Source organism: Pteropus medius, unplaced genomic scaffold (assembly GCF_902729225.1).
Source record: "Pteropus medius unplaced genomic scaffold, Ma_sr-lr_union100, whole genome shotgun sequence".
NCBI lineage: Eukaryota > Metazoa > Chordata > Mammalia > Chiroptera > Pteropodidae > Pteropus > Pteropus medius.
This window is the reverse complement of record NW_024349797.1, coordinates 2900896-2927203: the sequence shown is the minus strand read 5'-3', so window position 1 is coordinate 2927203 and position 26308 is coordinate 2900896. Positions and strand designations below refer to the sequence as shown.

Here is a 26308-nt window from a genome sequence, read left to right as displayed (position 1 = left end):
TGGCCCATGGTATGTGGATCAATAATGGGATTGTAAATTATTAACTTACTGCTACATACTACTATTATTCTGCAAGCTTAGGGTATCACAGTTTGATGAATTGTATAAGGGCAAGGACGCTAAAGAGATGAATTTGAAAACAAATAAAATATTCGTATAACTGAATTGCATGAAATAGTATGGTGAAGACTTAATGTACTGCTTCTTTGTGCTTGAATTTGACTGGGGAAGAGTTCCAAAATAATTTTACGAAGGAGAAGTATGAGCAGCAGAAAGTAGAGGGAGCTGTGAAAACTGTTGTAGAAAACAGCTCAAGATAAGGAAGACTGTAAAACTGGATACCATGCCATGCTTGAGAACTCATGACTCTAGGCATTTGATACTTACTTGTAGAACTGAAGTAAATTGGCAATTTTTGGTCTGAAGAGTTTATAATCCCTGGCTCAAATGAACGTACTGCTAACTGGAGAAGTCTTTAAAAACTATATCTAAAAGGAGGGTCCCATGGAAGCAATTGAAGTGTCCTACAATAGATGATTGGATAAAGAAGCTGTGGCACATATATACAATGGAATATTGCTCAGCCATAAGAAGAGATGAAATACTGCCATTTGCGACAACATGGATGGACCTCAAGATAATCATGCTAAGCGAAATAAGCCAGACTGAAAAAGTTGAAAATCACATATCACTTATATGTGGGATATAAACCTAAAAGCAACAAATGAACAGGGCAAACAAACGGTGACTCATGGACATGGACTATAGACTAGTGGTTACCAGAAGGTAGGAGGTGTGAGAGGAGGTGGGAGGTAGACATGGTAGGGGGGGTCAAATGTGGGGAGAGTAGGAGGGGGCCGAAGTGGGTAAAGGGGATCAGATGTATGGTAGCTGAAGGAAACTGGATTTTGGGTGGTCAAATTATAATGTACACCTGAAAATTATATAATAATTGTATTAACCAATGTTACCCCAATAAACAATTTTTAAAAAGTTTAAAAAAAAATGAAAGGAAGGTCCTATTTGGAAAATTCCTGATCCTTAAACATTCTGAATGAAGAACAGACATTTGACACTATCCTTTCAGCAGATATTTTATTCATATTTATTGCAATTACTATGTGCAATCATGTTGGATGCTGTGGAGAATTTTAAAGATTAGTTTTTCCATCATGTTATTTACCACTCTGAAATGGAAAATAAAACAGGGAACTAAAAGAATATAAGTAGTATAAGGTAAATAAAAACAAAGTAGTGTGAGAATTCAGAAGAGATAAAGAATTTCTTAAGTTGAGAATCAGAGAAGATTTCAGAGAGGGAAGATAGACTTTTCCCTAGACTTTAGGATTAGGAGATTTTTCATGGATAGGCTGAGAGGGGATAGAATAGGCTAGGCAGAGGAAATGACTTTGCAAAGGCATGGAAATGGGACATTGCAGAGCTTATAGGTAAAAATGTAAAGGATTTGATTTGGATAGATCATAGGATGAATAGCATAAATGGGGCCAAGGAGAATACTATAGAGTGGGATGGGAGCAGAGACAAGGCAGACAGAGCACAATAGGGTCAGTAAGAGGACAAAAAATGCCTACTGAGAAAGTGAAATCTGAATTAAAAGCTATTTGATGGGTCACTCTAAAAGGAAACCCTGTGCCCAAAGACAGAGCTAGGGAGGCTTTGTGACAGCATTCAGAAAGAACCAGAAGGGAAAATGTAGAAGGAAAGCAAGTCCAGAATGTGATCATGGGTAAAATTGGGAGATGGGTAAATTTCATTAGGGGGTTTTGAGAATTATTATAGAGAAGTGAGATACTTTCTAAAGGTCAAATCAATGAGTGATGAATTGACAGAGCTAATACTCTGGTCATGTCACAAGGAGGTTTCAAGGAGAGTTGTTTGGGGGGAAAAAAAGCATTATTTGGTATGCTGAGTTTTAAATAAAGGGAATTGGAATAGAAGTGTAGAATTGACTACTTAGAAAGGCCTAGGTGATCTAGATCAGTGGTGATGATTTGGTAGAGAAACAAATGGGGAAAAAATAGACAAGGACTCAACAAGGTCAGGTTCATTACTGCCACTTTATTGAGAACTGAGACTGTGACTATTACACACCATTTCCCCAGTACCTGGAACATTAAGTAGGTACTTAGTATTTGTTGGATGAATTGTTTTAGGATGAATTTTAACTCCATTATGAAAAAATTGCAGACATAAAGTTAGAATAGTATAAAGAATTCCCACGTAGGCAGGGATTTTAAGTAAAAGAGAAACTGTGTCTTTTGTAATTCTTATGCATTTCCCATTGAAGAAAGTGTGGGCCAATAGAAAGGGTCCCTGAGTTTCCTGTTAGCTCTAAAGCAAAGCAGTAGTGATGCTGCTACTACTATTAATAATTATAATAATAATTAAAACTGAGAACTCACTGTATGCCAGGCACTCTTCTAGGCTGTTTATATGTGTTAACTCATTTAATTTTCATAATGCCCTATGACGTACACACAGATATTATCCTCATTTGACAGATAAGGTAACTGGCATTCTGTAGAGGGATTAAATAACTTGTCCAGGGTCACATCGTGAGTAGCAGAGAATGGATTTGAACCCCGGTGGTCTAGCTGTAAAGTCCATGCCCTCATCCTCTATATTATACCCTCTGTTATACTGTTTGATTTTGGAGTCTTGATGGCTGTAAGCAGTTATATTGAAGTCCTATCACACTAAAGGAGATGGTGCATTGAAATTATTAAGTCTCAACTCTTTTTACAGCATCGAGAATTCTGAAGCATAGACAGATCACACAGTTACAGCCCTGAAACTGGTCTTTAGGCTTCTGACTTACTGCTTGTCAACTGCCTCTTTCAGAAAAGGTTGTTGTAGCTGTCAGAATTAGTACACAGAATTTTCCCAGTTATGACATGTGCCATAAATTTGTCATTGCTCTTGTTCCATCAAGAAGCAAGAGACTTGAGACCATAAGTTCTATAACATCAGCCACATATACATGTTCTACTAAGTGCTGTTACTTTGCCAAGGGCCAGAAGTTTCACATCCAGGATCAGATTGGATGGCATCTAACTAGAGTACCTAAGACTAAAGTTAAACAGTTTGGGTCCATCCAAGTCATCTAGTACATCTTGCAAGATGCAGACAGATGCTTTTTTGAGAGGCGATAGCAGCTTTTCAGCAGAGTCCCAGGAGATAAGATACTTGTTTGAGAGGGAGGATCAATAATTGTGATCCTAAACATTGGGTCTGTTTCTAAATGTTCTCTCTTTATGATAGACCCTTTTGGGAGCAGCTTAATTCATGTGTATTGACAATGCTACTGTTCCCCGTGTGGATTTCTTTTCTGGTAGGACTTTAGACACCAGTCTAAGTACAGATTTCTATGAAACTTGACATGGTCATTTCTCCAATTACCTACTCTTTGTGGATTCCATTGAGTATATCAAATGAACTAATTGTTATCAAATGAACTAAGGACCATTTTCTCTCTTAAAATTTTCCAGCACGATCAGACATGAAAGCATATCCTATTAAAAAAAAAAAAAAGTTGTTTTGGTCCCTCCCAAATCTGACCCTATAAGTTTTTAGCTGTCTTATCTCTAGTCAGCGGTCCCCAACCTTTTTGGCACCAGAGACTGCTGCTCCTATGAGAATCTGATGCCCGATGATCTGAGGTAGAGCTGAGGCAGTGATGCTAGTGCTGGGGAGCGGCTGCAAATATAGATGAAGCTTCACTCACTCACCTGCTGCTCACCTCCTGCTGTGCAGTCCGATTCCTAACAGGCCCCAGACTAGTACCAGTCCACAGCCTGGAGGGTGGGGACCCCTGCTCTAAGTAACATTCTAGTGCTTGGCTGATAAAAGGTGTGGGTTGAGATAACATTGATACCCTTAATATATTACATTGACTCTAAAAGAAAGAATGAATTCGGTGCATTGTAGAATGGAGAGCATTACTAAGGTCAAAACTCAGTGATAAGATATGAATATTAGTGTATGTTGCGTTTTTCCTTGACAGTACCTTGGGTAGTTAAATGAGTGATGATGATTGAAGTCTTATTCTGGATACAAGTTTAATAACTGAAAGTTTCCCCTCAAACTCTCGCCTCCATTTAAATTGTTCTGACCTTGGCAGGCATCACTTAGGATGAGAAGTACAGTTTCTTCCTCTTATTCCTCGGCCTTTCTGCTGAGCTCATCTTTCACAGGGCCCATTAGTTTGTCTGATTGGTAACAGCAAAAATGACTTCTCTAACATGCCCACTGCTTGTTATTGGGATGACCCAGAGTTCATTTTAATTATATAATGCCAACATGATGATGATAATACTTGCTTTTAAAAATCCACATTAAAAAAAAAAATCCACATTTTATATAACTATTTCTACTTAGATGAAATACTTCCAGAAGGCAAATATGAGAGGAAAGTGACTCTATTTTCTTTTTTGCTTGTGTTAATTGGCACTACTTTGTATGGGGGAGGGAAACTGTTTTTGGGGCCCTGGAGCTAAGATAAAAGCCATGTTATTACATTTTGTAATTAGCAATTAAGCAAGTGGCTGTTTGTGGTATTCCTAGGGTGGTCAATAGATGAGAAATCTTTAGGGAATGATGCAGTCTCTGTTTCTTTGAAGTGTGACATAGGGCACTTGACAAGCAGAGATGGCTGTAAAAAAGGGCTGGAACAAAAACTGAACAGGTTTTCTTTTGCAGCTGCAGCTGTGATCCTTGGCTGTCTGTTGTCACTGAAGGGACCTGATGTTTTACGTTATTGGTATGTTATGGAAAGAGCTTTCTTTATTATCTGTTCGTTAGGGACACTTACATCCTTTTTGCCTCTGTCTCTTTTACTTGAAAATAGATTTGGACATATTTCCAGTTGTGCCGGAAAGTACCTTCACAGAGTTGGCAGTGGAAGTCATTCATTTGGGAAATATTTATTGAGTAATTATAGTCAGTGCCAGACACTGTTTCCTGCAGAGTCAAAGTCGAATAAGACAAAAATCTGCCTTCAAGAAGTTCATACCATGGAGGGGGAGATGGTCAAGGGGGAGAACAGTTACAGTAGATGAATGTATAGGAGTTTGAGGGAACCCTTAACTCTGGTAGGAGTCGGGGAGGGCTTCCAAATGGCAAGAATAAAATGCACGTTATTTTTACTACTTCTGTGGGGGCCCACCGCATGTAGGAAGGTTGGGGGTGGGCATTATTTGTGGTCCATGGTAGAGAACAATTGTTGGCAAACTTTTTCTATAAAGGGCCAAAGAGTAAATATTTCCAGCTTCCCAGCCTGTACAGTCTTTGTCACAACTACCAAATTCTGCTGGTTTACTTCAAAAGCAGCCCTAGACAATATGTAAATGAATGGATAGGGCTGTGTTCCAGTAAAATTTTATTTACAAAAACAGGCAGTGGGTGGGATTTGGCCCAAGGACTGTTGCACATGAGCTCTTGTATAGAAGTTTCTCTCTTCACCCACAGAGGTAAGCCCAGTACAGTGTTTCTTTGGAAGTCTCGCTATCTCGTCTTAACTCTTTAATTTTTGAGAGATGGTTACCTATGCCATAATGAGAAGTTGTCATGTATAACTGGCAGGTGTCTGTATGTTCTCTCTTTTACATAGGTGGAATCACAGTGTCTGTGGTTGCATTCTTCTTCACAATTAAGTTTCTCTTTGAGCTCGCCGCACGTGTAGTCAGCTTTCTCCAGCATGAGGACCGTGAGCGCCGAGGGGATCGGACTATTTATGACTACGTGCGGGGAAATTACCTGGATCCCCGGTCTTGCAAAGTCTCCTGGGATTGGAAGGACCCCTATGAGGTGGGCCACAGCATGGCCTTCCGAGTGCATGTAAGGGAATGTTTCTGTCTCCCTACCCATTGGGGTTTCTGAGTCACTTGCTTTCCAGAGCCCAGTTCAGTCTGTTGGTGGTGCTGGCCTGGAATGTTAACATTTTCCCTTGTTTTTCAGTCCCTCCCAGGAACTTGGGAATTGTTAATATTTGAAGAGTCAGTGAATTTCTCTATCATTTGGGTACTTAGCTGTGACGATGTATAAAGCTTAATGTTACCTTTTCAAAATAAGAAAAATATTACTGGAAAGAGTAAGTGTTGTAGATCAGAGGTTGGCAAACTATAGCCCAAGAGTTAAATCAAGTGCACCTCCTATTTCTATAAATACAGTTTTATTGGAACAAAGCCACACCCATTCATCTGCCTTTATTGCCTATGGCTGCTTTCACACTTGAGTAGTTAACCACAATTGAATAGCTGTGTATGACCTATAAAGCCAAAAAAATTTACTCTGGCCCTTTAGAGAAATAGTTGCTGCCACCTGTGACGACTTCTCCACTGTAGCATTATGCTTGCCATGATAGCCCGAACCCTTCTAGCCTTGCCTGGTGCTTTGGTTCACTCAGTGCCAGTGGTACCCATTGACTTACATTTACCTTTGGGTTAACAGTGATAAGATAATAAAAAGGGCTGGTAAGACAGATGAGGCAGCAGCATTCGTGGTTCAGAAATGTTGAGCCGAAATTAATAATAATGGTCCATCTTTCCCCTTTCTCAAAATATGAAGAATTTGTTCATGATTTAATGGTTTTCCTTGAAGTATTGAGAGAATGTGTTTCTCCCTGTGTCTGCAGGACTGTAGGAGTGGGTGGATACTGGGTTTTATCAGCTACTTCCTCTCTCCCCACTCTTTTGAGTTAGATGGGAAATGGTTTTCTCTCCGTGCTCACTAATGGGTACTCTTTTCCCCACTGCAGTTATTCTATAAGAATGGGCAGCCTTTCCCCGCTCATCGGCCTGTGGGACTCAGAGTTCACATCTCTCATGTTGAGCTAGCAGTGGAAATTCCAGTGACTCAGGAAGTCCTCCAGGAGCCCAGTTCCAACGTGGTCAAGGTGGCCTTCACTGTGCGCAGGGCTGGACGTTACGAAATCTCAGTGAAACTTGGTGGTTTAAATGTAGCCTACAGTCCCTACTACAAGATTTTTCAGCCTGGTATGTTCTGTCTTCTTTTCCCTTTCTCTCCCTCCCTCTTTCCCTTTTTCTTTCTTTTTAAAATAATGCCTTTATTGAATTACATGGCATTCACATGCCATGTAATTCATTCATTTAAACTGTACAATTTAATGTTTTTTTAAATTCATAGAGTTGTACAACTATCACCACATTGGATTTAGAGCATTTTTATTACCTCATGACCTGTATCCATTAGCAGTCACTCCCCATTTTCCCCAACCTCCGAGCCCTAGGCCACCAATAATCTGCCTCTGGATTGGCCTACTCTGGCTACTACTCTATTATTTACATTTCATACCAGTGTGATCATAACATATGTGGCCTTTCGTGATGGGCTTGTTTCACTTAGCATAATGCTTTTAAGGTTCATCCATCCTGTAGCAGGAATCAGTACTTCACTTCTTTTTATTGCCAAATTATATTCCATTGTATGGATATACCACGTTTTATTATTCATCAGTTAATGCACATTTGGGGGTCATTGCTTTTGGCTACTCTGTATAATGCTGCTGTGAACATTTGTGTAAAAGTTTTCGTGTGGACACATTTTTAGCTCTTTAGGAGTGGAATTGCTGGGTCATCAGCCTGGTAGGTTCCTAAGGGATAAGAATGCCAGAATAGACAAAAGGTGAATTCTTCTGATTTTTGAAACCTTTTCAAGTAAAAGCACCTTGACTCTAATTCCACCCTTGCTGCCAGTACATGTTTTACTTCTCACTAAAAAGCGTTTGCTTGAGTGTCTGGTATCTAAGAATTGAGGCCTCTATCTCTACTCCCCCGCCACCCCTTGTGTCATTTATGCCAGGTAATAGATGCTTGCCGATTTTGAAGCCTTAAAGTATAATCTTGTACTCCTGCTTCTGCAGCATATCTGTTGAGTGTGTTGAGATCCTGTCTGCCCTGTGCGCCTTGCCTTGGCTTCCTTTTGAGGGTGGATACTGGCCAGTTTGCTAGCCATAGAAATGATAAGACCTTGGGAACCTTTTGGGATCAAACTATAATGAGAGGTGCCTTAAGAAGATTTGTGTATCTTTACTTGGCTAATCCTCAGTTTTCTTTCTCTTAGAACAGAGAAAGATGCTGGACAGTTAGCTCCCATGCTGTCTCCCTCTCCATGTAGCTCCTTCTTTGTTTCAGTGCCACACTCACAGAGTCCTTTTCACATGAATTATCACCCCACCTCTTTGCACCAATAGAGAACAGTTCATATCTTTATAATATGTACCAGCCCTTTTATTTTTAAACTAAAATTGAACTCTTTATTTTGAGATAATTATAGATTCTTATGCAGTTGTAAGAAATCATACAGAGATCTGGTGTACCCTTGGCCCAGTTTCCCTCAATGGTGACATCTTACAAAGCTATAGGACTGTATCACAGCCAGGTTGTTGACATCGATACCATCAGGATGCAGAACATTTCCATCACTACAAGGATCCTTCATACTGCCACACCCATTTCCCTCTCCCACCCACCTCTTTCTTAACCCCTGACAGTCTATAATCTGTTCTCCAGTTTTATAAATGTAATTTCAAGAATGTTATATAAGTGGAATCATATAGTATATAACTTTGGGTTATATAACTTCTTTTTACTCAGTAGAATTCCCTGGAAAATCATCCAGCTTATTGAGTGTATCAAGTTGGTTTCTTTTTATTGCTGAGTAGTATTCCACGGGCGAATATACCATAGTTTGTTTAACCATTTACTAGTTGAAGGATATTTGGCTTTTTTTCAGTTTTTGGCTATTATGAATAAACCTATGAACATTCATGTACAGGATTTTGTGTGAACTTAAATTTTCATTTCTTTGGTATAATTGCCTAGGAATGCAATTGCTGGGTCATGTGGTAGTTGCATGCTTAGTATTTTTAAGAAACTGCTAAACTCTCTTCGAGAGTGCCTATAGCATTTTACATTCCCATCACAGTGTATGAATAATCCAGTTTTTTCACATCCTCGTCAACATATGATATTGTCACTTTTTCATTTTAGCCATTCTGCTAAGTGTGTGGTGGTTTTAATTTGCATTTCCCTAATAGTAACGATGTTGAACATTTTTTCATGTGCTTATTTGCCATCTCTGTGTCCACTTTATCCACTTTGGTGAAATGTCTTTTCATGTCTTTTGCCCTATTTATAATTGATTTTTTTGGTTTTTTACTGTTGAGTTTTGCGAGTTTTTAAAAATGTATTCTACATAGTAGTCCTTTGTTAGATATGTGGTTTGCAGATATTTTCTCTCAATCTTCAGCTTTTCTTTTCATCCCCTTAAAATAGGGTCTTTCACAGTTTAAAAGTTTTTCATTTTGATAAAGTCAATTTTATCTTTTTTTTTTGTTTATGGATCATACTTTTGGTGTCTGAGAAGTCTGACTGGTCCTAGATCTTGAAGGTTTTCTCCAATTTTTTTTCTAAAAATTAGTTTTACATTTTATATTTATTGTCATGATCCATTTTTAGTTCATTTTTGTATATGACACTTGGGTTGAGGTTCATTTTTTTTACATACAGCCGTCAAGTTTCTCCAGCACCATTTGTTGAAAAGGCGCTTTCTTTCTCCTGTTACATTGCTTTTGCACCTTTGTCAGGGATGAGTTGGGCATATTTGTAGGGGTCTGTTTCTGGGTTCTCTGTTCTTTCCATTGATCAATGTGTTTATCCCTCTACCAATACTATAGAGTCTTGATACCATAGCTATATAATAAGTCTTGAAATTGGGTAAGTTGACTCTTCTCACTCTTCTGTTTCAGAATTATTTTAGCTATTCTGGGTCCTTTGCCTTCCCATATACATTTTAGAATAATATTGTCTAGAGCTACAAAAAATCTTATTGAGATTTTGATAAGAATTGTGTTAAATAAACCTTTATATCATTTGAGATAAATCGACGTCTTTACTAAAATGTTGAGTCTTCTGATTCATAAACATGATACATCTCTCCATTTATTTTGATCTTTTTATTTCTTTCATCAGCATCTTGTAGTTTTCCATATACAAATCTTGTAAATGTTTTTTAGACTTGTATCTAAATTTTAGGGAGTGTTTTGTTTGTTTTGTGATTGTTCAGCACTTATTTTTAAGGCCTCTCTTACTCATAGGTTCCCAGTGGGATTCTAGGCACTATGTCTGTACCTTCTCAGTTCTATTTTCTCCAGGTACCTTTTTCATTTTGTTTAGTGCCTGCAGTGGTTAGGAATTCGTGAAAACGACTCCCCAAAGTTTATTTGATTTAATCTCTTTGTTTTTTTTTTTTTTTCCTCTGCCTCCTAATGGTGCTGTTTATCTCTTGAAGTTGGGCTGAGACTCACCTCTTTAGAGCTAACTGATTGAGTGATCTTTGTGCCCTGAAAAGCACCTCTCTAAAATGTTAAGATTCAATTTTCTTTATTCCAGGAATGGTGGTTCCTTCCAAGACCAAAATCGTGTGCCATTTTTCTACTCTCGTGTTGACCTGTGGGCAACCGCACACCCTTCAAATAGTGCCCCGAGATGAGTATGACAACCCTACCAACAATTCTACATCCTTGAGAGATGAGCACAATTACAGTTTGTCCATTCACGAGGTAAGCAGCTTCCCTTCTTTGTGTGCTCCTTTCTGTCATTCTTATTCTTTCTAATTCACTTCCATGTCTTAAATCTTCCCTGACTTCTTTGCTGTCCTTCCTTCATCTGACAATACCTTTCTCCTTAGGAACTGTGAGACTTAGATTAGCTTAGATAGGAAAGTTCTTTGTAAAGAGTAAATGGCTGTGCAAATAAAGAAAATTTTATACGTTTAGTGATGCTTTGTTTTCCTCCTATAGCTTGGTCCTGAAGAAGAAGAGAGCACTGGTGTCTCATTTGAGAAGTCAGTGACATCCAACAGGCAGACCTGCCAGGTGTTCTTGCGACTCACTCTGCATTCTCGCGGCTGCTTCCATGCCTGTATTTCATACCAAAATCAGCCAATCAATAATGGCGAATTTGACATTATTGTCCTAAGTGGTGAGTTGAAAGAAAAACTGTGATTTAATCCTATTCCCAGATCACTTGTCTGTACTCTTCTGACCAGCCTCACAAACATTTGCTATTTGAGCCATACTTAGAGTCCTGTGGACCAAAGGTCTAGTGATTGGTAATTTTCTTTCCCTTTTGACTCCTACTTTAAACCTTATTCCTTGTTCTGCTTCAGAGAATGAGAAGAATATTGTCGAACGCAATGTGTCCACCTCAGGAGTGAGCATCTACTTTGAGGCTTATCTTTATAATGCTACCAGCTGTACCAGCACACCATGGCACCTTCCACCCATGCACATGAGCTCTTCCCAGCGCCGGCCTTCGACAGCTATTGAGGAAGAAGATGAAGAGTCACCCTCTGAGTGTCACACCCCTGAGAAAGTGAAGAAACCGAAGAAGGTGTACTGCTATGTGTCACCAAAGGTTAGAGCTCCCATTCTTGCCTCAAAATCCCTCTGCCCAAGCCTGCATGTAATTCGTATTTGATAACAAAAACCACAGAGTAATAAATAGTTCGAGAGTTAGGGCCAGGTCAATGACTTGCAGGGTTTCTAGGATACTAAGAGAAGCTACTTAAAGTTGAACAGCAGATTGTGCCATCTCTTCTGTTGCAGATGTTTGGTTTTTACTAGATTAAATCTCTCTCTAGAGATTCTGTGTGCCTTGGAGCTTTAGGGCACCTGTGGCTTTCTGCCCTTTGATTGCTTCTGAGAAGATACTTTAAGGCATGGCTCGTAGAGTTTTAAAGAAATCTACTTTAACCATTACAAATTTCTCACTATTATAAAAATTACTGTTGACCCCTTGTGCTGTTTCGAAACAATTTGATCTTTCATTCTGTGATTTGTGAAACCACAATAAATGAATGTCATCATCAGGCTACAGGATTAGAATGGAGAAATTTTGGCAGAGACAAAGAGGTGAACTTCCCAAGGCCCCTGAGCTAAGAGGCGCTTTGTGTTTGAGATTTTCTTTTTAATATTTGTATTTTGCTTATTCATTCAAACCTCAGAAAAATGAGACTCTTGAAACATTTCATTACATCCCTTTAATCTCATAACCAAAACTGAGTTCTAATTCTGTTCTCCTTCAGAACACTTTGCTATGTACCATTCATTCATCATTTTAAAATCTAGCCTTAATTTGGCCTGGGGGAATAGTAAAGAGGGTAGGGTATGGATGAAACAAGATTGGTTATAAATTGATAATTGTTGAAGCTAGTGATGGGTTTATTATACTGTTTTCTCTTCTTTAGTATGTAGGTGAAATTTTCTTTAATGAAAAGTTTTTAAAAATCAAGAAAAAATCTGACTTACATATTTGGATAAGTTTCTTTTTTTATGTTAAAAAACTATGGCATTGTTTTTTCCTTTTTATAAATGGCATAAAGAGACTCTTCTTTATTCTTACGTAAGGGATTTTTATGAAATTTTTTTATATGAGACTCCATCGCATCCCCTTCACCCTCCTATCCCCCCGCCTTCCCCAGCAAATCCTTGGTACCATTCAGATAGGGATAAAGCAGTGGGTATGGGCCAGTGGTGCTCCTGTTCACTGACTTGGAGGAAGTCTCTGAGCAGCACCCAGCTGAACAGAAGATTTTGATTGTTTATCAGTGAAATGTTCTCTATTTGTAAAGTGAAAGCCTGAGCTCAGATATTTAGAAATGGTAATAAGACATGAAGTGTTAAGATTATGAAGTGCCTCTGTGGAATTGCACCGTCAGTAATATTTTTAATTTACCCGTTTTAAGATAGAGTAAAGTTATTTATTGATTTTAGTAGTGACTTAAATGGTCCTTTTGTCCGTAAAGGAACACGGTTATCATGAGAAGTGTAGATAGGGACTCTGATATTTGAATTACAATAACCAAATAGAGTGTTTTTATTTATCATTCACTTTGTTTTCTGTATGTTGGTCCTCCAGCAATTCTCAGTGAAGGAGTTCTACCTGAAAATCATTCCCTGGCGTCTTTACACCTTCCGAGTGTGCCCAGGGACCAAAGTAAGTGGAACCGTACATCTGGTTCATGCTGCGCAGACTTCAATTCTGGACTGTCTCATCCCTTTCATCGTCATCTCCTCATGAAACGGCGTGGAGAATGCCGACGTTCCAGAAAGACATGTGCTTACAGAAACAGGAATTTAATAGCAAGTCAATATTTCAGCAGTTATTTTTTGCTCCTAAGACTAAGTTAACAGAGAGGGTGTTGGTATCTGCGCCCCAAGCTTGGTGTCCCAATGTGCTGAAGCTCTTTTAGAAACAGTATTCTCATATGTTAAAAATTTTTTTTTAACTTTTCTGAGGTTTCGGAATCTAAAGGCAAATCACTTTCCTCCATCCAGTTTGCTCAACCTCTTCACGTAGTCATTTGCTCTTCTGTTTTATATATTCTTATTACTTTCACACTTCTTATATTTTATATTGAAAGGTCTGTAGTGTTGCCTGTGATCCTTACTAAAGGCAGTCTCTGACTCAAATAATTTAAAATAAAATTTGATTTGTAGAGCACTGAAATGAAAAAGAAAAGGAGATATGCTCCTAGTAGATACTTACTTGGAGAAAACAGGCTTAACTTGTTTTCTTTGGTTGGTATAGAAGGGTAGGGATGTAGAGGATTTTTACTTAATTCAAGGGTTTTATAGATTAACTCCTCTTTTTTTCCTTTGTTAGTTTTCCTACCTTGGCCCTGACCCTGTCCATAAGCTCCTCACACTGGTGGTAGATGATGGCATTCAGCCTCCTGTGGAGCTCAGCTGTAAGGAGAGGAACATCCTGGCGGCCACTTTCATCCGCTCCCTCCATAAGAATATAGGTAGGGTCGGACCAGACTTCTGCTAGGGAATGCAGTGACCCAGCTACCCTGGGTGCCTGAGGGTGCGAGGTGGCCTTCATAGATGCCTTGTAACAAGGCTTTAATCATGATGTATCTTGCTGCTCCTCAGGAGGCTCTGAGACCTTTCAGGACAAGGTGAACTTTTTCCAGCGAGAGCTTCGGCAGGTACATATGAAAAGACCACATTCCAAAGTCACCCTGAAGGTCAGCAGACATGCCTTGTTGGAGTCGGTGCGTAAAACTTCATCTCTGTCAATAGTTATTAAACTTTTCCAACCAGAAAACTCTTTAGTATTATTTTGGTTATATTTTGCAGGTTATCTTTTTCATGAAATGCAAATTTCTGTCCTCTTTAAGCATGTCTATTAAAGAGTGTTCTTCTGTGTGTTTGATTATAGTAAGTTTGGGGCAGACTCGTTAGGGGTATGTTATTGAGGGCAGAGACTAGTTGACACATTGGCTTTAGAATCTGTGTAGAATTAGTTCCTGAATAATCTCATGGAACTGCCTATGCAGTGCAGGTAGAAGTAGTTATTACAGAAGAAAGTTTTGTTATTGAATCCCTGGAATAGAGAGCTCTTGTTGGATTAAAAGGCAATGATTTTTGTTGTCACTGTGGTCTAATGGAAAAGGAACACCTGATGTGTGTCTGTCTCCACTGCACAGACACTGGCATAGTTCTTCCATTCCCCAAGAATGAGAAGCCTTGGTCCTTGTCCAAAATGTGTTTGTGATGTTTGGCTCTGGTAGGTGTGACTGGAAACCCTTTTTCTCAGCCACATTCTCTGTGTGGCATGGCTCTCTGTCTGAACCCAGCCTTTGGATAAAGATGTCTAGTAGATAGACTGTACTTTACTGAAAACCAGGACTCCTTGGTTCTCTTGCTGACAGTTTACTAATTTGAGCCATTTTTACTTCTTTATTTGAGAGTTTTCTCATTAATAAAATGAAGATTGTAAAAAAACAAACAAAAACAACCAGCTTCAACTTTCCAACAAAGCAATGACATAAAGATGAATTAGATTATTTTTTTAAGTCTTAAATTCCTCCTGGAAATACATGTATTTTAAATATAATATGATATTATTAAAGTTTATTTATGAGTAATATATTGCCTCTAAGTACTAGTGGTTAGTTAAATGGACAATAGCAATGTTCTTGTGTTTTTTATTGTTAACACACAAGAGATGCCAGCCAGTGTTCTAATAACTTCCTTTCACTGCTTTTCAGTCTCTGAAAGCCACTCGGAATTTTTCTATCTCAGATTGGAGCAAGAACTTTGAAGTGGTTTTTCAAGATGAAGAAGGTCAGTTTTGAAATTTCATATTCATCTTTATAAACCCTCCTCCCTACTTCTACCCTCCTCCACAAAAATGAAAAACCCACCTACACACACACACATGCACACACACACACACACACACAAAACAGCTTCTTTTTCCAAAGGAAAAAGGTCATGAGTCAAGATGAAAAGGGTGGTGTTTACTAGCCAGATGGCTTGGTGGAGCTTGTAGAGCACAAGCACACAGGGACTTGTGGGGAGAACTCTCAGAGTCTGAGGCAGAAGGGAGAGGTAACTTTTGTAGAACCAAGAGAAATGTCCATTTCCTGGGGTCTCTATTTGCCTGTGTTTCCACACGAGGGGGCATTAGCTTAGTGATCAAAATACCTTTAATCCTACAGAAAGGGATGGGATTTTGAAAAAAAAGTCCCCAGTTTAGGTGGGTTGGAATGGGGAAACACCACCGTGGCAGAATAGAGAGAATGTGGAGAGTGTAAAGTGATGAATAAATGAACAAACATGATAAGACATAGTAGGCCAAAGTCACTTTTTTATGTTTATTGCACTTTTCAGCTCTGGACTGGGGAGGGCCTCGCCGGGAATGGTTTGAGCTAATTTGCAAAGCACTATTTGATACCACCAATCAGCTCTTCACCCGATTCAGTGACAACAACCAAGCATTAGTGAGTCTGTGGCTTTCCTATGGGTGGGTGGAAAATATGGATTGTGTTATAAAGGATAGACTAACAAGGGTTTGAGGTTATGAACCTGTCCTGGGAATCTGACTACCCGTACCCTCTTCTCAGTTTTGATACTTAAAATATGAACTAATTTCGCCTCCCTCTTCTTTGCCTCCATTATTTCATCTGTAAAATAAGAGAAAATGCAGACAAATGAATATTTGACGAAAAAGCATTATAATGCCATGGCTATTCTACTAATTATTATAATAATAATTAAGCCACTGTCTCAAAAGATAGCTGAAGCTATTGAATTCTGTCTGTACCAGATGTTTGACTGTGCAGAGATGTCAAGAGTAGGGAAGTAGACTTTGGCTGAAAGAAGTTCTTGTTTAGGGAAAAGGCATCATCACATCATCCACTGATTAACTTCCATACTCAGCCAGATTAAGCCATAAACTTAATGTAAGATTCTTCAACTTAATGTTAGTCCATTTTGCCCTTTATTCTCCAGTTACTGAATTACTCAGTGGTGGCTACCAAAAGACCAATACCATTTAGGTGGGCTCTATGATCCTAATACTGAAACTCTTGTTCTTTTGGGATGAAGTTGGGACGGGGGGTCTTTCCAGAACTAGGCTTGAAGAAAAATGGCCTGGAGCCTTTTAATCTCTTTCTTTGACAGGTGCACCCCAACCCTAATCGCCCCGCTCATCTGCGCTTGAAGCTTTATGAGTTTGCGGGGCGGCTGGTGGGCAAGTGTCTCTATGAGTCCTCTCTCGGAGGAGCCTACAAGCAGTTGGTCCGAGCTCGCTTTACCCGTTCTTTCTTGGCCCAAATCATAGGACTACGCATGCATTACAAGGTAACATCTGAATGTGTGCTTTCTACTAGGGCCTCTGGCCATTAACTCTGGAATGTCTCCGCTCTGAGCTTGTTATTCTTAAGGTTGAAGGGGTAGGCGGTGCCAAGCAGTGACAAATGTTATTTCTGGGTGAGGGTTGTCATGTTCTGTTCTGTGTCTTCCTGTCTCCTCAGTACTTTGAAACAGATGACCCAGAATTCTACAAATCTAAAGTTTGTTTCATCCTCAACAATGACATGAGTGAGATGGAGCTGGTCTTTGCAGAAGAGAAATATAACAAATCAGGTCAACTGGATAAGGTGAGAAAGGAGCACAGCCTGTGGGTCCCATGGTTCCTACCCTCCTCTAGAACAGCGCTGTCTAAAAGAACTTTCTTCAATAATGGAAATCATCTCTATTTGTGCTATCTTTTGAGCACCCAAAATGTGGCTATTGTGACCAAATAATTGAATTTCTTGTTTTATTTTCGTTAACTTAAATGGACATAACCACCTGTAGCTAGCAGCAGACATTTTAGGCAGCACAGTTTTAGGGCACTGCATCCCACTTAATGATCTTGGCTCATTTGAGTGGAGCAAAAGACACATGAGTCTGTACATCTCATCCCTACTTTCCAGTAGAAAAAGAACCTAGTGATAATGAAGTGTCACTGCACAAGGACCTTTGGAAGGAATGGCGGCGCCTATCTCAGCTTCAGTGGTGGTGATATAGATGTGTCCTATTTTAACACTGTACGTGTATATTTTTAAACTTTATTACAAAATTATTGGCCAAAAGTATTTCTGATGCAAATGTGATTCTGTTTACATTGTAGGATTAAGCAATATCAAATGATAATGATGAAGCTAGTGTTGTGGTAACATACAAAATAACAATGACTGAAAAATTGTGACCACTGGTATTTTGTACTTGATAATCACATATCCTTTGTGACCATTTTGGGGCTGTAAAGTAAGAATGAAAAAGAACAACAGTTCCCATCTTAGAATTTCTGAGACCTGAAAAGATTTATTTACTACTTGTCTGGCTTTATTTATTCTCAGTTGGCTCAGGGTCATAAGAAAAGAGGTCAGTACTGGTTTAATTTTGGAATCATAGGGACATTAAAATTTTGCCAACAAGAAGCTATAATATCTTCTTATTGCATCATCACTATTTGACCAAGCCAGAGAAGACTCACACGGATACCCACTTCAGAAATAGTAGCTAGTAGAATACAGTTGTAGTAGTAGGAATCCTGAAGCTTAGTAACTACATAAAATCGAGTATGTTGAGAAGCTGAATGCATGGTAGAAACCTATGACTGTCATGGAGTTCAGTAATGCTTCGTGGGACATGTCATCTTATAAATGCCCATCCACAGCCTCTCTGTCTTTTGCCTCTTGTTTCAGGTTGTAGAACTCATGACAGGTGGAGCTCAAACCCCAGTCACCAATGCAAATAAAATATTCTATTTAAATTTGCTGGCCCAATATCGGCTGGCCAGTCAAGTGAAAGAAGAGGTAGAACATTTCCTAAAAGGTGAGATTCTCTCTAGTCTTGGCTTTGAGATGAAAATACCTGTGTCCATGGTGTGGATATGGCTTTAACTGGGCTACTTTGTTTCAGGCCTGAATGAGTTGGTCCCTGAGAACCTTTTGGCTATTTTTGATGAAAATGAGCTTGAGGTAAGTACTTAGCATTGCAAACCCCCGTTCTTGACTTGGTGTTTTAGTATGCCCATAGGAACCAGCTTATCTTCTGTTATGAGATATGATAGGAAAGCCCTTTATGCAAGAGTTGATTTCACTTTTGTCACTCTTCCATGCATTGGCCCTTCTTTTACCTTTTAAAAAGTTAGAAGGTGAAAATTAGAAACCAGCAAATAATTATGTTTGAAGAGTAATAATTACTATTTATTTATTTCTCAAATATTGATACTGGTTAAGTACTAATGAATGTTGATATCACGTACAATCTTTGTAAGTCCTATGACATTTAAAGTTGACTTAAGAGAATAACAGAATTTATTTGTTTAGGGACTATTTATTGAGTACCTGCAGTATGCCATGTCTGTATGCAGTACTGGGGAGATAGCAAGGAATAAGACAAAGTCCCTGCCTTCATGGAGCTACATTCTAGTGATGGAGACAAATCAAAAGACGTGACATATTTCAAAGTTTGGAGCCACAACTCTATATAGTTAATGTATTCTTATTTCAGATCCTTTAACAACTGAAAAATGGCTCTAAGATAGTTAATACCATTCTATAATTAGCAAAATTGAAATTCATATCGGGTATGAGCAAAACATGAAATCAGTTTGTTTTTACCTGCTTTTTGGATGATACATACAAGGCAAATTACTGGTTTCAACTTCCCGTAGCCCTTATGAGGAATGTATTTTTGCAAACTATTTCCTCTAGGGAGAAAGTTCTAATTTAAAAATGAAAAACCAAAAAGTAGTTTTAGGTGGTCTTGTACATCTTTATTCTTATTAACTGAACTGGCTTCAAGAACAAGAATCAAAGTCTTGTGCAATTTTCATCACATTTTATACCTTTATATATGAAATCTAAACAAAACAAACTCTCTGTCACTCGATCTAAAGTTTGATAGACCTGTCACCTAGTGCTGTTATTTTTGGGTAGAGGAATTGCTACTGTTATATTTTGTTTTATCACGAAGCAAAGCACTTGTGACGATTTTTAAAAGTGAGTATGTGGATATGGTAGGAAGGACACAGTCTCTTACAGTTCTACATTCTTCTCTTAGTTACTCATTAGCTTGGCAAGTTCTTTTTGAAGGAGCCAAGGCTCCTCAGGCTTAATTTGGCCTTTTCTTGTCTTTTGATTAGGATGTCTCTTCTTTATAGCTATTGGATGAGTACTCACAGTCTGCTAAGTAACATGCAGGATCCTGAACCAGATTAGGACATGAATAAGATGTTTAGGGCTCTGATCTCATTAATGTTCTTTTTTTTTTTTTTTTTTTTTTTTTTGGCATGCTTTTTAAAATTTATCTGATCAGGCAAAGGCAGGACTAAAGGGAAGAAAGGTAGTAAAAGTTCAGTCCACAAAAGGATGGATCCTGGGGAAAAAGAAAGGCCATCTGATAAATTCACAAATGGGGTTGGGGGTCTTCATCAAAGGAAAAGGGCCTGCTTTTCTCTCTGGCATTTCCAGGCTATGTCCAGAACAGACGATCAGTAAACTTGGTTCCATTTTGTCCTTTGCTTCAATTCAAAATAATCTATAGCAGCAGTTCTTAATTAGGTGTGCGCATCAGAAGTGCTTGAGGAGTTTTTTCAAAATACATAAGCTCGTAACCTACTCCTAGAGATTCTGATTTGGTAGGTCTAGGATAAGGCCACAGGCATCTGTATATTTTTTAAAAGCTGTGTAATTTTTACCACGCCAGTTAGGAACCATTGACCTATTATAATTGATTTTTCTGAAGCAGTATTCTGGTATTATGACCTTGCCTTTTGTCTTTTTCCTGATACCCTCTTTATTCCACATTTTTGCATGTTAGCATAGGTAATTGACCTTACGTTGGGTCTTTGTCCCTCTGACTATCCTAGTAACACCTGACTGTCTTCTCCAGCTGTTGATGTGTGGGACTGGGGACATCAGTGTGTCTGACTTCAAAGCCTATGCAGTGGTCGTTGGTGGCTCGTGGCATTTCAGAGAAAAGGTAAGTGGGCCAAACTTTTTTTAGTTGAATTTGTGTCATGTTGTCAAGAAAAAGTTTCAGAAGAAAAAAGTCAAGGAGTCAGAGAAGCAGACATGTCATCTGGGAAACAGTGATATATGTGGGAAAGACAGGTGGTTGCTTAGGCAAGAGAGAGCCCTGGTCCTTCATGGCTGTCATGCTAACTGCCATAGGAGCAGTACATTGGATAGTCAAAGAAATAGAACCAAGCAATCAGTGACTCCCCTCCCGACTGTGTGACAATGTAAATTTCTAGAGTTTGTCAACTCTAACCATTCCTACCCGGACCTGATAGAATGGAAACTGGGGCACACTCCCATTTCAGGGTATCCTGTTCCTTCCCCCTAGGGTCAGATCATAGGCTGTATACTGGTATGACCTCAGCCTTGTGCTCTCCCTGCCAGGTCATGAGGTGGTTTTGGACCGTGGTTTCCAGTTTGACCCAGGAGGAATTGGCTCGGCTGCTTCAGTTTACAACAGGCTCCTCTCAGCTGCCACCCGGAGGTTTTGCCGCCCTCTGTCCCTCATTTCAGATTATTGCCGCTCCGACCCATAGCACGCTACCAACCGCACACACGTGGTAGGTATCTGACTGCCTGATGCATGCTATCATGGGGAATTTTTTCTCCAGCTTTTGCCGGTGTTTCTGGTAGTGTGAGTTAATCACTCTCCCCTTGCCCTTCCAGTTTTAACCAGCTGTGCCTCCCTACGTATGACTCATATGAAGAGGTTCACAGGATGCTGCAACTGGCCATCAGCGAAGGCTGTGAGGGCTTCGGTATGCTCTGACCACTCTCCTGCCATCCACTTGGTTCCCGTGCTTTCTGGAGTATCTGGGTGCACAGGACAGACATAACCACTGACCCTAACACACACATAACCGTCAACCAGAAGCAGCTGCATGTTCCCCAGTGTCTGGAGTATTTGGTCACCTACCAGCGTTGTCCTTCCCTCACCCCTCCCTGCACATCTGCCCCATAAGCCTCTTTGGCATGGTACGTAATCCGAGCTCCTTGTTCAGTCACGAGAAGAGGACTGTGCTGCTGTAATTTCACGTGATTCTTAGAAGATCCCAGGAGCAGGAGCTGCCTCAGTAGCTGAAGGGGATTCCACAAAGGGCTCAGCTCTCTTAGGAAGCTGGTGTCCTCGCCTTGCCCAACCTCCTCTGCTTGTGCTCTTTCGAGGTCCCCTCTGTGGCCCTCATTACTTGACCTGAGGTATGCGTGACTTTCTTGTGGGCAGAGTTATTGCCTCTTGTCATCAGGAGCCAGGAGAAGCACAGATAGAAGTGGCCCACATACGCAGTCTTTGGTTTCGTCCCTCTGCACAATGGCCGGCACAGGCCATGGCACTGGACTACCTCTAATGGGGACTGAGCACAAAAGGATCTTTTTTTGTGGTGTCAGAACTGACAAAGGAGCTTTCCCTACAGGCATTTCTGGAAATGATCATTCATCCCTAAAGAACTCTCTAAACTTTTTCTTGAGTTTGAGCCAGTGAGAAAAGAATGTGAAAGATAGTTGGGCTGTGGCCTCCAGTGCTGAATATGGTTCTCCTTTAAGGTTGGGGCATGTCTAGGCACATGGCTGGCTTAAAGACTACTGATGCTTGTCTCTGAGTTTGTTCTTTATACTGAGATGTGGCCGGGCCGGGCCACCTATCTCCCAAGCTATGCAATCTGCTGCAAAGAGATAGGGATTCTATAGCTTTCTACTGAAGGAAATTTTGGAGCAAGGGACTAGGACAGTAAGAATAGCATGCCAGTCATCCCTCCTTCTCTCTTCGCTTGGTGTTCTCTGGCAGCACTGAGGAAAGGGAACAGGGGCCAGTAGTTTAAGTGCTTATCACAGGTCCATGGAGTCAGGACATTGGGAACATAGAGGAGAAACGTCAGACTATAAACACCTTGCTGTCTCAGTTACTTCCCTTCACTCCATCAGTTACCAGCGAAGGGAACTAAGGAGGAAAGAAGATACAGTATGTTCACTCTTACGTGAAGATTGAAGAGAACCTGCTGCTCTCCCTTGGAAGATGGCAACATCTTTTTTCGTTACGATTTGAATGAAAACTTTTTCAGGACTCAAAATCTCATCAACTTTCCCGAATTTCTCTTTTGAAGAAGGCTTTGCTGCAAGCTACCATTCCCAAAGGGGCATTCAGCTGAGATGATTACAAGCCATCTTTATTGCCAAAACCAGCAAGTACACAGAGTCCAGAGAGGAGGCAGGACTTATGGCAATGCCTTGGCCTCCTGGAAGCATGTCTGAGCCCTCCTGTTCCCAGGGATCATGGGGAACAAGCCTTCCTGAGCTGCTTCTGTACCTGCCTGACCTCACTTCTTCACAGTTGTCATTTGTTCTTGGTGTGGGTGCTGACTTCACTCATTCTTGGGGTCCAGGATTCAGCATCAGGGCCTCTACACCACAGGGTCCTTCATGCCACATGGTCACTGCTCTCCTCAGGGACCAGGACAAGGTGCTGCTGCTTTCCCCAGTGTTTTCCCATGGGATAAGTACCGGCAGGTTTCATCATCACCCTGGGAAACACAGTGCTGCCTCTCAGGCCCAGAGAGGAGTTTCCAACTGGGGCGTATGGGCTGGTTCTGCTGTCTTTGGCAGTAATTCCTCTTCTGGATTCTGCTTTCTCCCCTCCAGCAGTCCTCCAGAGACCGATGCTGGAGCTCGATTTTATTTTATTGGCTAAGTTTGTTATTTTAAGGTCTAGTCATAGCACTTTTCAAAGCATCCTGGGCACCACTGCAGCCCAGCTGAGGCGGCGTTCCTGTGGTGGTCCTTAGCCCCTGGGTCTTTGTTTAACAAAACCCTTTGGTACTGCTGTGATTTTCTGTTCTTCCAGTTTATGTTCTAACTCTACTCAAAAGTCTCTTTGCTCTTTTTGGCCTTTCTTTTACTGTTTTTTTCCCCCTTATCCTTCTTTGGTACTAGCCCGTGTGGGGAAAAGGTACAGTATGTCAGAGAGAAGAAAGAGTATGTCACTTCCTGGGCAATTTTCTATTCACGTTTCTTATTTTGGCCAGTTCTTTTAATTATGCCCTTGTGGCCTGGTACTTGGTTGAGGGGGGAGGGGGAATCAGCTAACAACCTGGTCTTTCACTGTCTTTGAAGGAGACCAGATACCAAGTGAACACCCAGGAGAGCACTGGCGTCTTTCTAGAACTTCAGCAGAGACCAAGCCCTGCTGCAAACTTGTCAGGCCAGGCAAAAGGGTCAGGCAGTTGCAGTGATAGTGTAAATATTTTGTACAGTAAATAAATAAATAAACGTTTGAAAGGACTAAGGAGTAGAAATATTTTTGTGTTTCCCCAGGAATTCCTTCAGAAGCAGTCAGCTCGGTAGAATGTACACCTGGAGCCCTGGGCCTTTCCCAGGCCTCTTGCCTTTTCACCCTTCCCTAATTGCTGTCCGTGGTGCCAAGCAGGGCCACGGTGGTTATTCACACAAATAGCCAATGGGCAGAACAAATGCTTGTGCAGTTTGGCAAGAGCAGGGGATGTCTGTTCTCATCGGTCTTTTAAACATTAATTTGTTGTTTTGCTACATAAGAAACTCAGTGTAGAAAATTTGGAAATCAAATACAAAGGAAATAAATTACCTGTCATCCCGAGGTAATCACTCGGGATGACAGGTAAACACTTTGATGTATATAGCCTTCTGATTTGCATATACTCACACATTTATTTCTTAGCATCCCCTCCCTCCCACAAGTGCTCTGGGCATGGCAAACAAAAACGCTGCTCCTCAAAAGTTTCTGGGCGGCAGGTGGTACCAGTTCTTTTCCAACCAAAGGTAAGTTTGACAGAGAAAACCAGGGCTGATTTGGGGCTAGAAAATATCAGGAACCCTGAATTTCGAAGGGAAGTAATCTAATCATGGCATCTTGTTCAGTGGTTCCCAGTCTAGAAAAGCAAAACAAATCCCCTTTGGAATTCTTTTTAAAATACAGATTTTTGCCCCTAATCTCCAGACCCAGTGAATTGGAATCTTAGCTTGAAAACTACTCTTTTAGAGTACATTCATTCTGCCCCCACCTCATCAAGCTCCTGAATGATGTGAGATGTCAAAACAAAACAAAATTCTATCTCCGACTTTACATTTTTAGGTTAACAGTCCTACACCTTTTATACTTGCTGCTCTCTTGGCTTTGAATGGGTCATGAACACTCATCACTGAGTGACTTCAGCCCATGGTGAAGTTATTCTTAAGACTCAAAAGGCTGGTAGGATTCTTCCTGAATTAACACAATATTAGCTTCAGTTTCTCGTGCACTGTTACCTCTGAGCCAGTGTGAATAGAGACCTCTGCCACACTTCTCTCAGGACCGCAGTAGAGGTTCTCCAGCATGTGGCTTGAACCGGAGGGCTCCTTACCTCTATCTTGGCTTCACTTAGATCCTCAAGCATAATAGACCAGCTCCAGGCATCTGGTAATACTTTTATTTAAAAATGAATAATTCCTTTATTTTGAGATATATATATATCAAAAGTATACGAGCATGTACAATTTAGTAAGTAATTACAGAGGAAGCGCACATGTGACCACCATCTAGGTCAAGAAATAAAATGTCGCAGCACGGCAGAGCAGGTCTCATCCCACTTCTCTAGCGGTAACTATTATCCTGACTTATCATTTTACCAATTCCTTTTTCAGTCTGTCCTAAAATTCACAGTGGGGAGATGCTAAGCAAGATTAGATTCTTCATATTAATTACTATACTTCACAATTAGCTTAAAAAGTCTTCTGAGACCATCGTTGCCCCATGAGACTCCAGATTTCTGACACTGAATCATAAAGACTACGAGGTCTCTGCAGAGATTTTTCTCCGGATATTCTAAATGGGGTGCTCCTTAGCTTTCATACCCCGAACAGGTTTTGTGGGCTGGTTTAACAAGATCATGATTCTCTTTGGTGGTCAATGACAGGTTCTTGAATATCATGTTCAGTAGAATAGTATTGAAAATGACTCAGCACCACATTGTCTCAAAAATGTGGAATGGGCTAGAATTTCAGACTCAGTACTGAATCTGCACCGTCTAATAGCCATCCATCCCTAAGTTATTGGAGAACTTAGTTTTCCTGTTTGGAGTGCAAAGGGAGTGGATTTAGAAATCTGCAAGGGGGACGTGGTTCCATAGTGTAGCAGTTAGCACATCTGCTTTACACGCAGAAGGTCCTGGGTTCGTGCCCCAGTGGAGCCACGGTCCATGGTCTATGGCCATGCCACCCTGAACAAGCCTGATGTCTGATCTTGGAAGCTAAGCAGGGTTGGGCCTGGTTAATACTTGGATGGGAGACTACCTAGGAAGACCAGGTGCTGTAGGCACAAAGAATAATAATAAAAATCTGCAAGGGGTATTATGAGAATCTTGGTTTGTATATGATGGAATGGTACTGCCTAGTGTTGGGATATACCTTGCTATGACTACTCTCCACCCCCTAATTCAATTCATTTCAATTTTGCTTATAGAAGAACACTTTGTGGTAGCCACAGCAGGGACCTGGTTCTTTGCAGTGAACTCAGGGATAGTCTCTACAAGACGGTCAGTGAATTCCTGGTAAAGAGATATGGAGGATACAGTTTATCACCAGAAGTCAGAGTGATAGCTGTAGGTTTTATATGGCATCGGAGGTAGCTTTAGCAGATTTGTCCAAGTTGTCAATAGAGCTCTGGCTTGTTAATACCAGCCAGCAGCAGCAGCTTCTTAGACACAAGGTGGTGACAATGTTGCTACCTCTAGGAGCAAGGATCAGACACACCAGTACAGAACCATAGTATCCAGACACTTTGAAGGAAAGCATGGCGCTCCCTATCTAATTCCCCTTGTAGCCTGCCTTCAAGAAGGTGATGGGTAATTTGTTCTGGATGAAGTCTGTGGATGTGGTTGCTACTTCCTCAGAGTAC

At 40.5% G+C, this 26308-nt stretch overlaps 1 protein-coding gene and 1 pseudogene across 4 annotated transcripts in view; both read left to right on the top strand.

Moving 5' to 3' along the window:
* Nucleotides 1-23682, top strand: part of AREL1 (apoptosis resistant E3 ubiquitin protein ligase 1) — a 37698-nt gene extending 14016 nt beyond the window's left edge. Inside the window, exons 3-20 of one of the 4 annotated variants that reach the window (XM_039883807.1) lie at nucleotides 4720-4780; nucleotides 5630-5826; nucleotides 6776-7013; nucleotides 10431-10600; nucleotides 10841-11021; nucleotides 11209-11456; nucleotides 12960-13037; nucleotides 13707-13848; nucleotides 13979-14100; nucleotides 15100-15175; nucleotides 15725-15834; nucleotides 16517-16696; nucleotides 16870-16995; nucleotides 18088-18217; nucleotides 18305-18363; nucleotides 20282-20371; nucleotides 20794-20969; nucleotides 21076-23682. In XM_039883807.1, coding sequence (XP_039739741.1) covers nucleotides 4765-4780; nucleotides 5630-5826; nucleotides 6776-7013; nucleotides 10431-10600; nucleotides 10841-11021; nucleotides 11209-11456; nucleotides 12960-13037; nucleotides 13707-13848; nucleotides 13979-14100; nucleotides 15100-15175; nucleotides 15725-15834; nucleotides 16517-16696; nucleotides 16870-16995; nucleotides 18088-18217; nucleotides 18305-18363; nucleotides 20282-20371; nucleotides 20794-20969; nucleotides 21076-21178 — 2442 coding nt within the window. In that variant the 5' untranslated portion in view covers nucleotides 4720-4764 and the 3' untranslated portion in view covers nucleotides 21179-23682. Of the gene's footprint in view, nucleotides 1-4719; nucleotides 4781-5629; nucleotides 5857-6775; nucleotides 7014-10430; nucleotides 10601-10840; nucleotides 11022-11208; nucleotides 11457-12959; nucleotides 13038-13706; nucleotides 13849-13978; nucleotides 14101-15099; nucleotides 15176-15724; nucleotides 15835-16516; nucleotides 16697-16869; nucleotides 16996-18087; nucleotides 18218-18304; nucleotides 18364-20281; nucleotides 20372-20793; nucleotides 20970-21075 lie in introns of all 4 variants that reach the window. The other 3 variants (XM_039883805.1, XM_039883806.1, XM_039883808.1) reach the window with 3 other exon arrangements.
* Nucleotides 23683-25613: 1931 nt separating this feature from the next.
* On the top strand, nucleotides 25614-25729 carry LOC120619932 (uncharacterized; annotated as a pseudogene).
* Nucleotides 25730-26308: the final 579 nt, after the last annotated feature.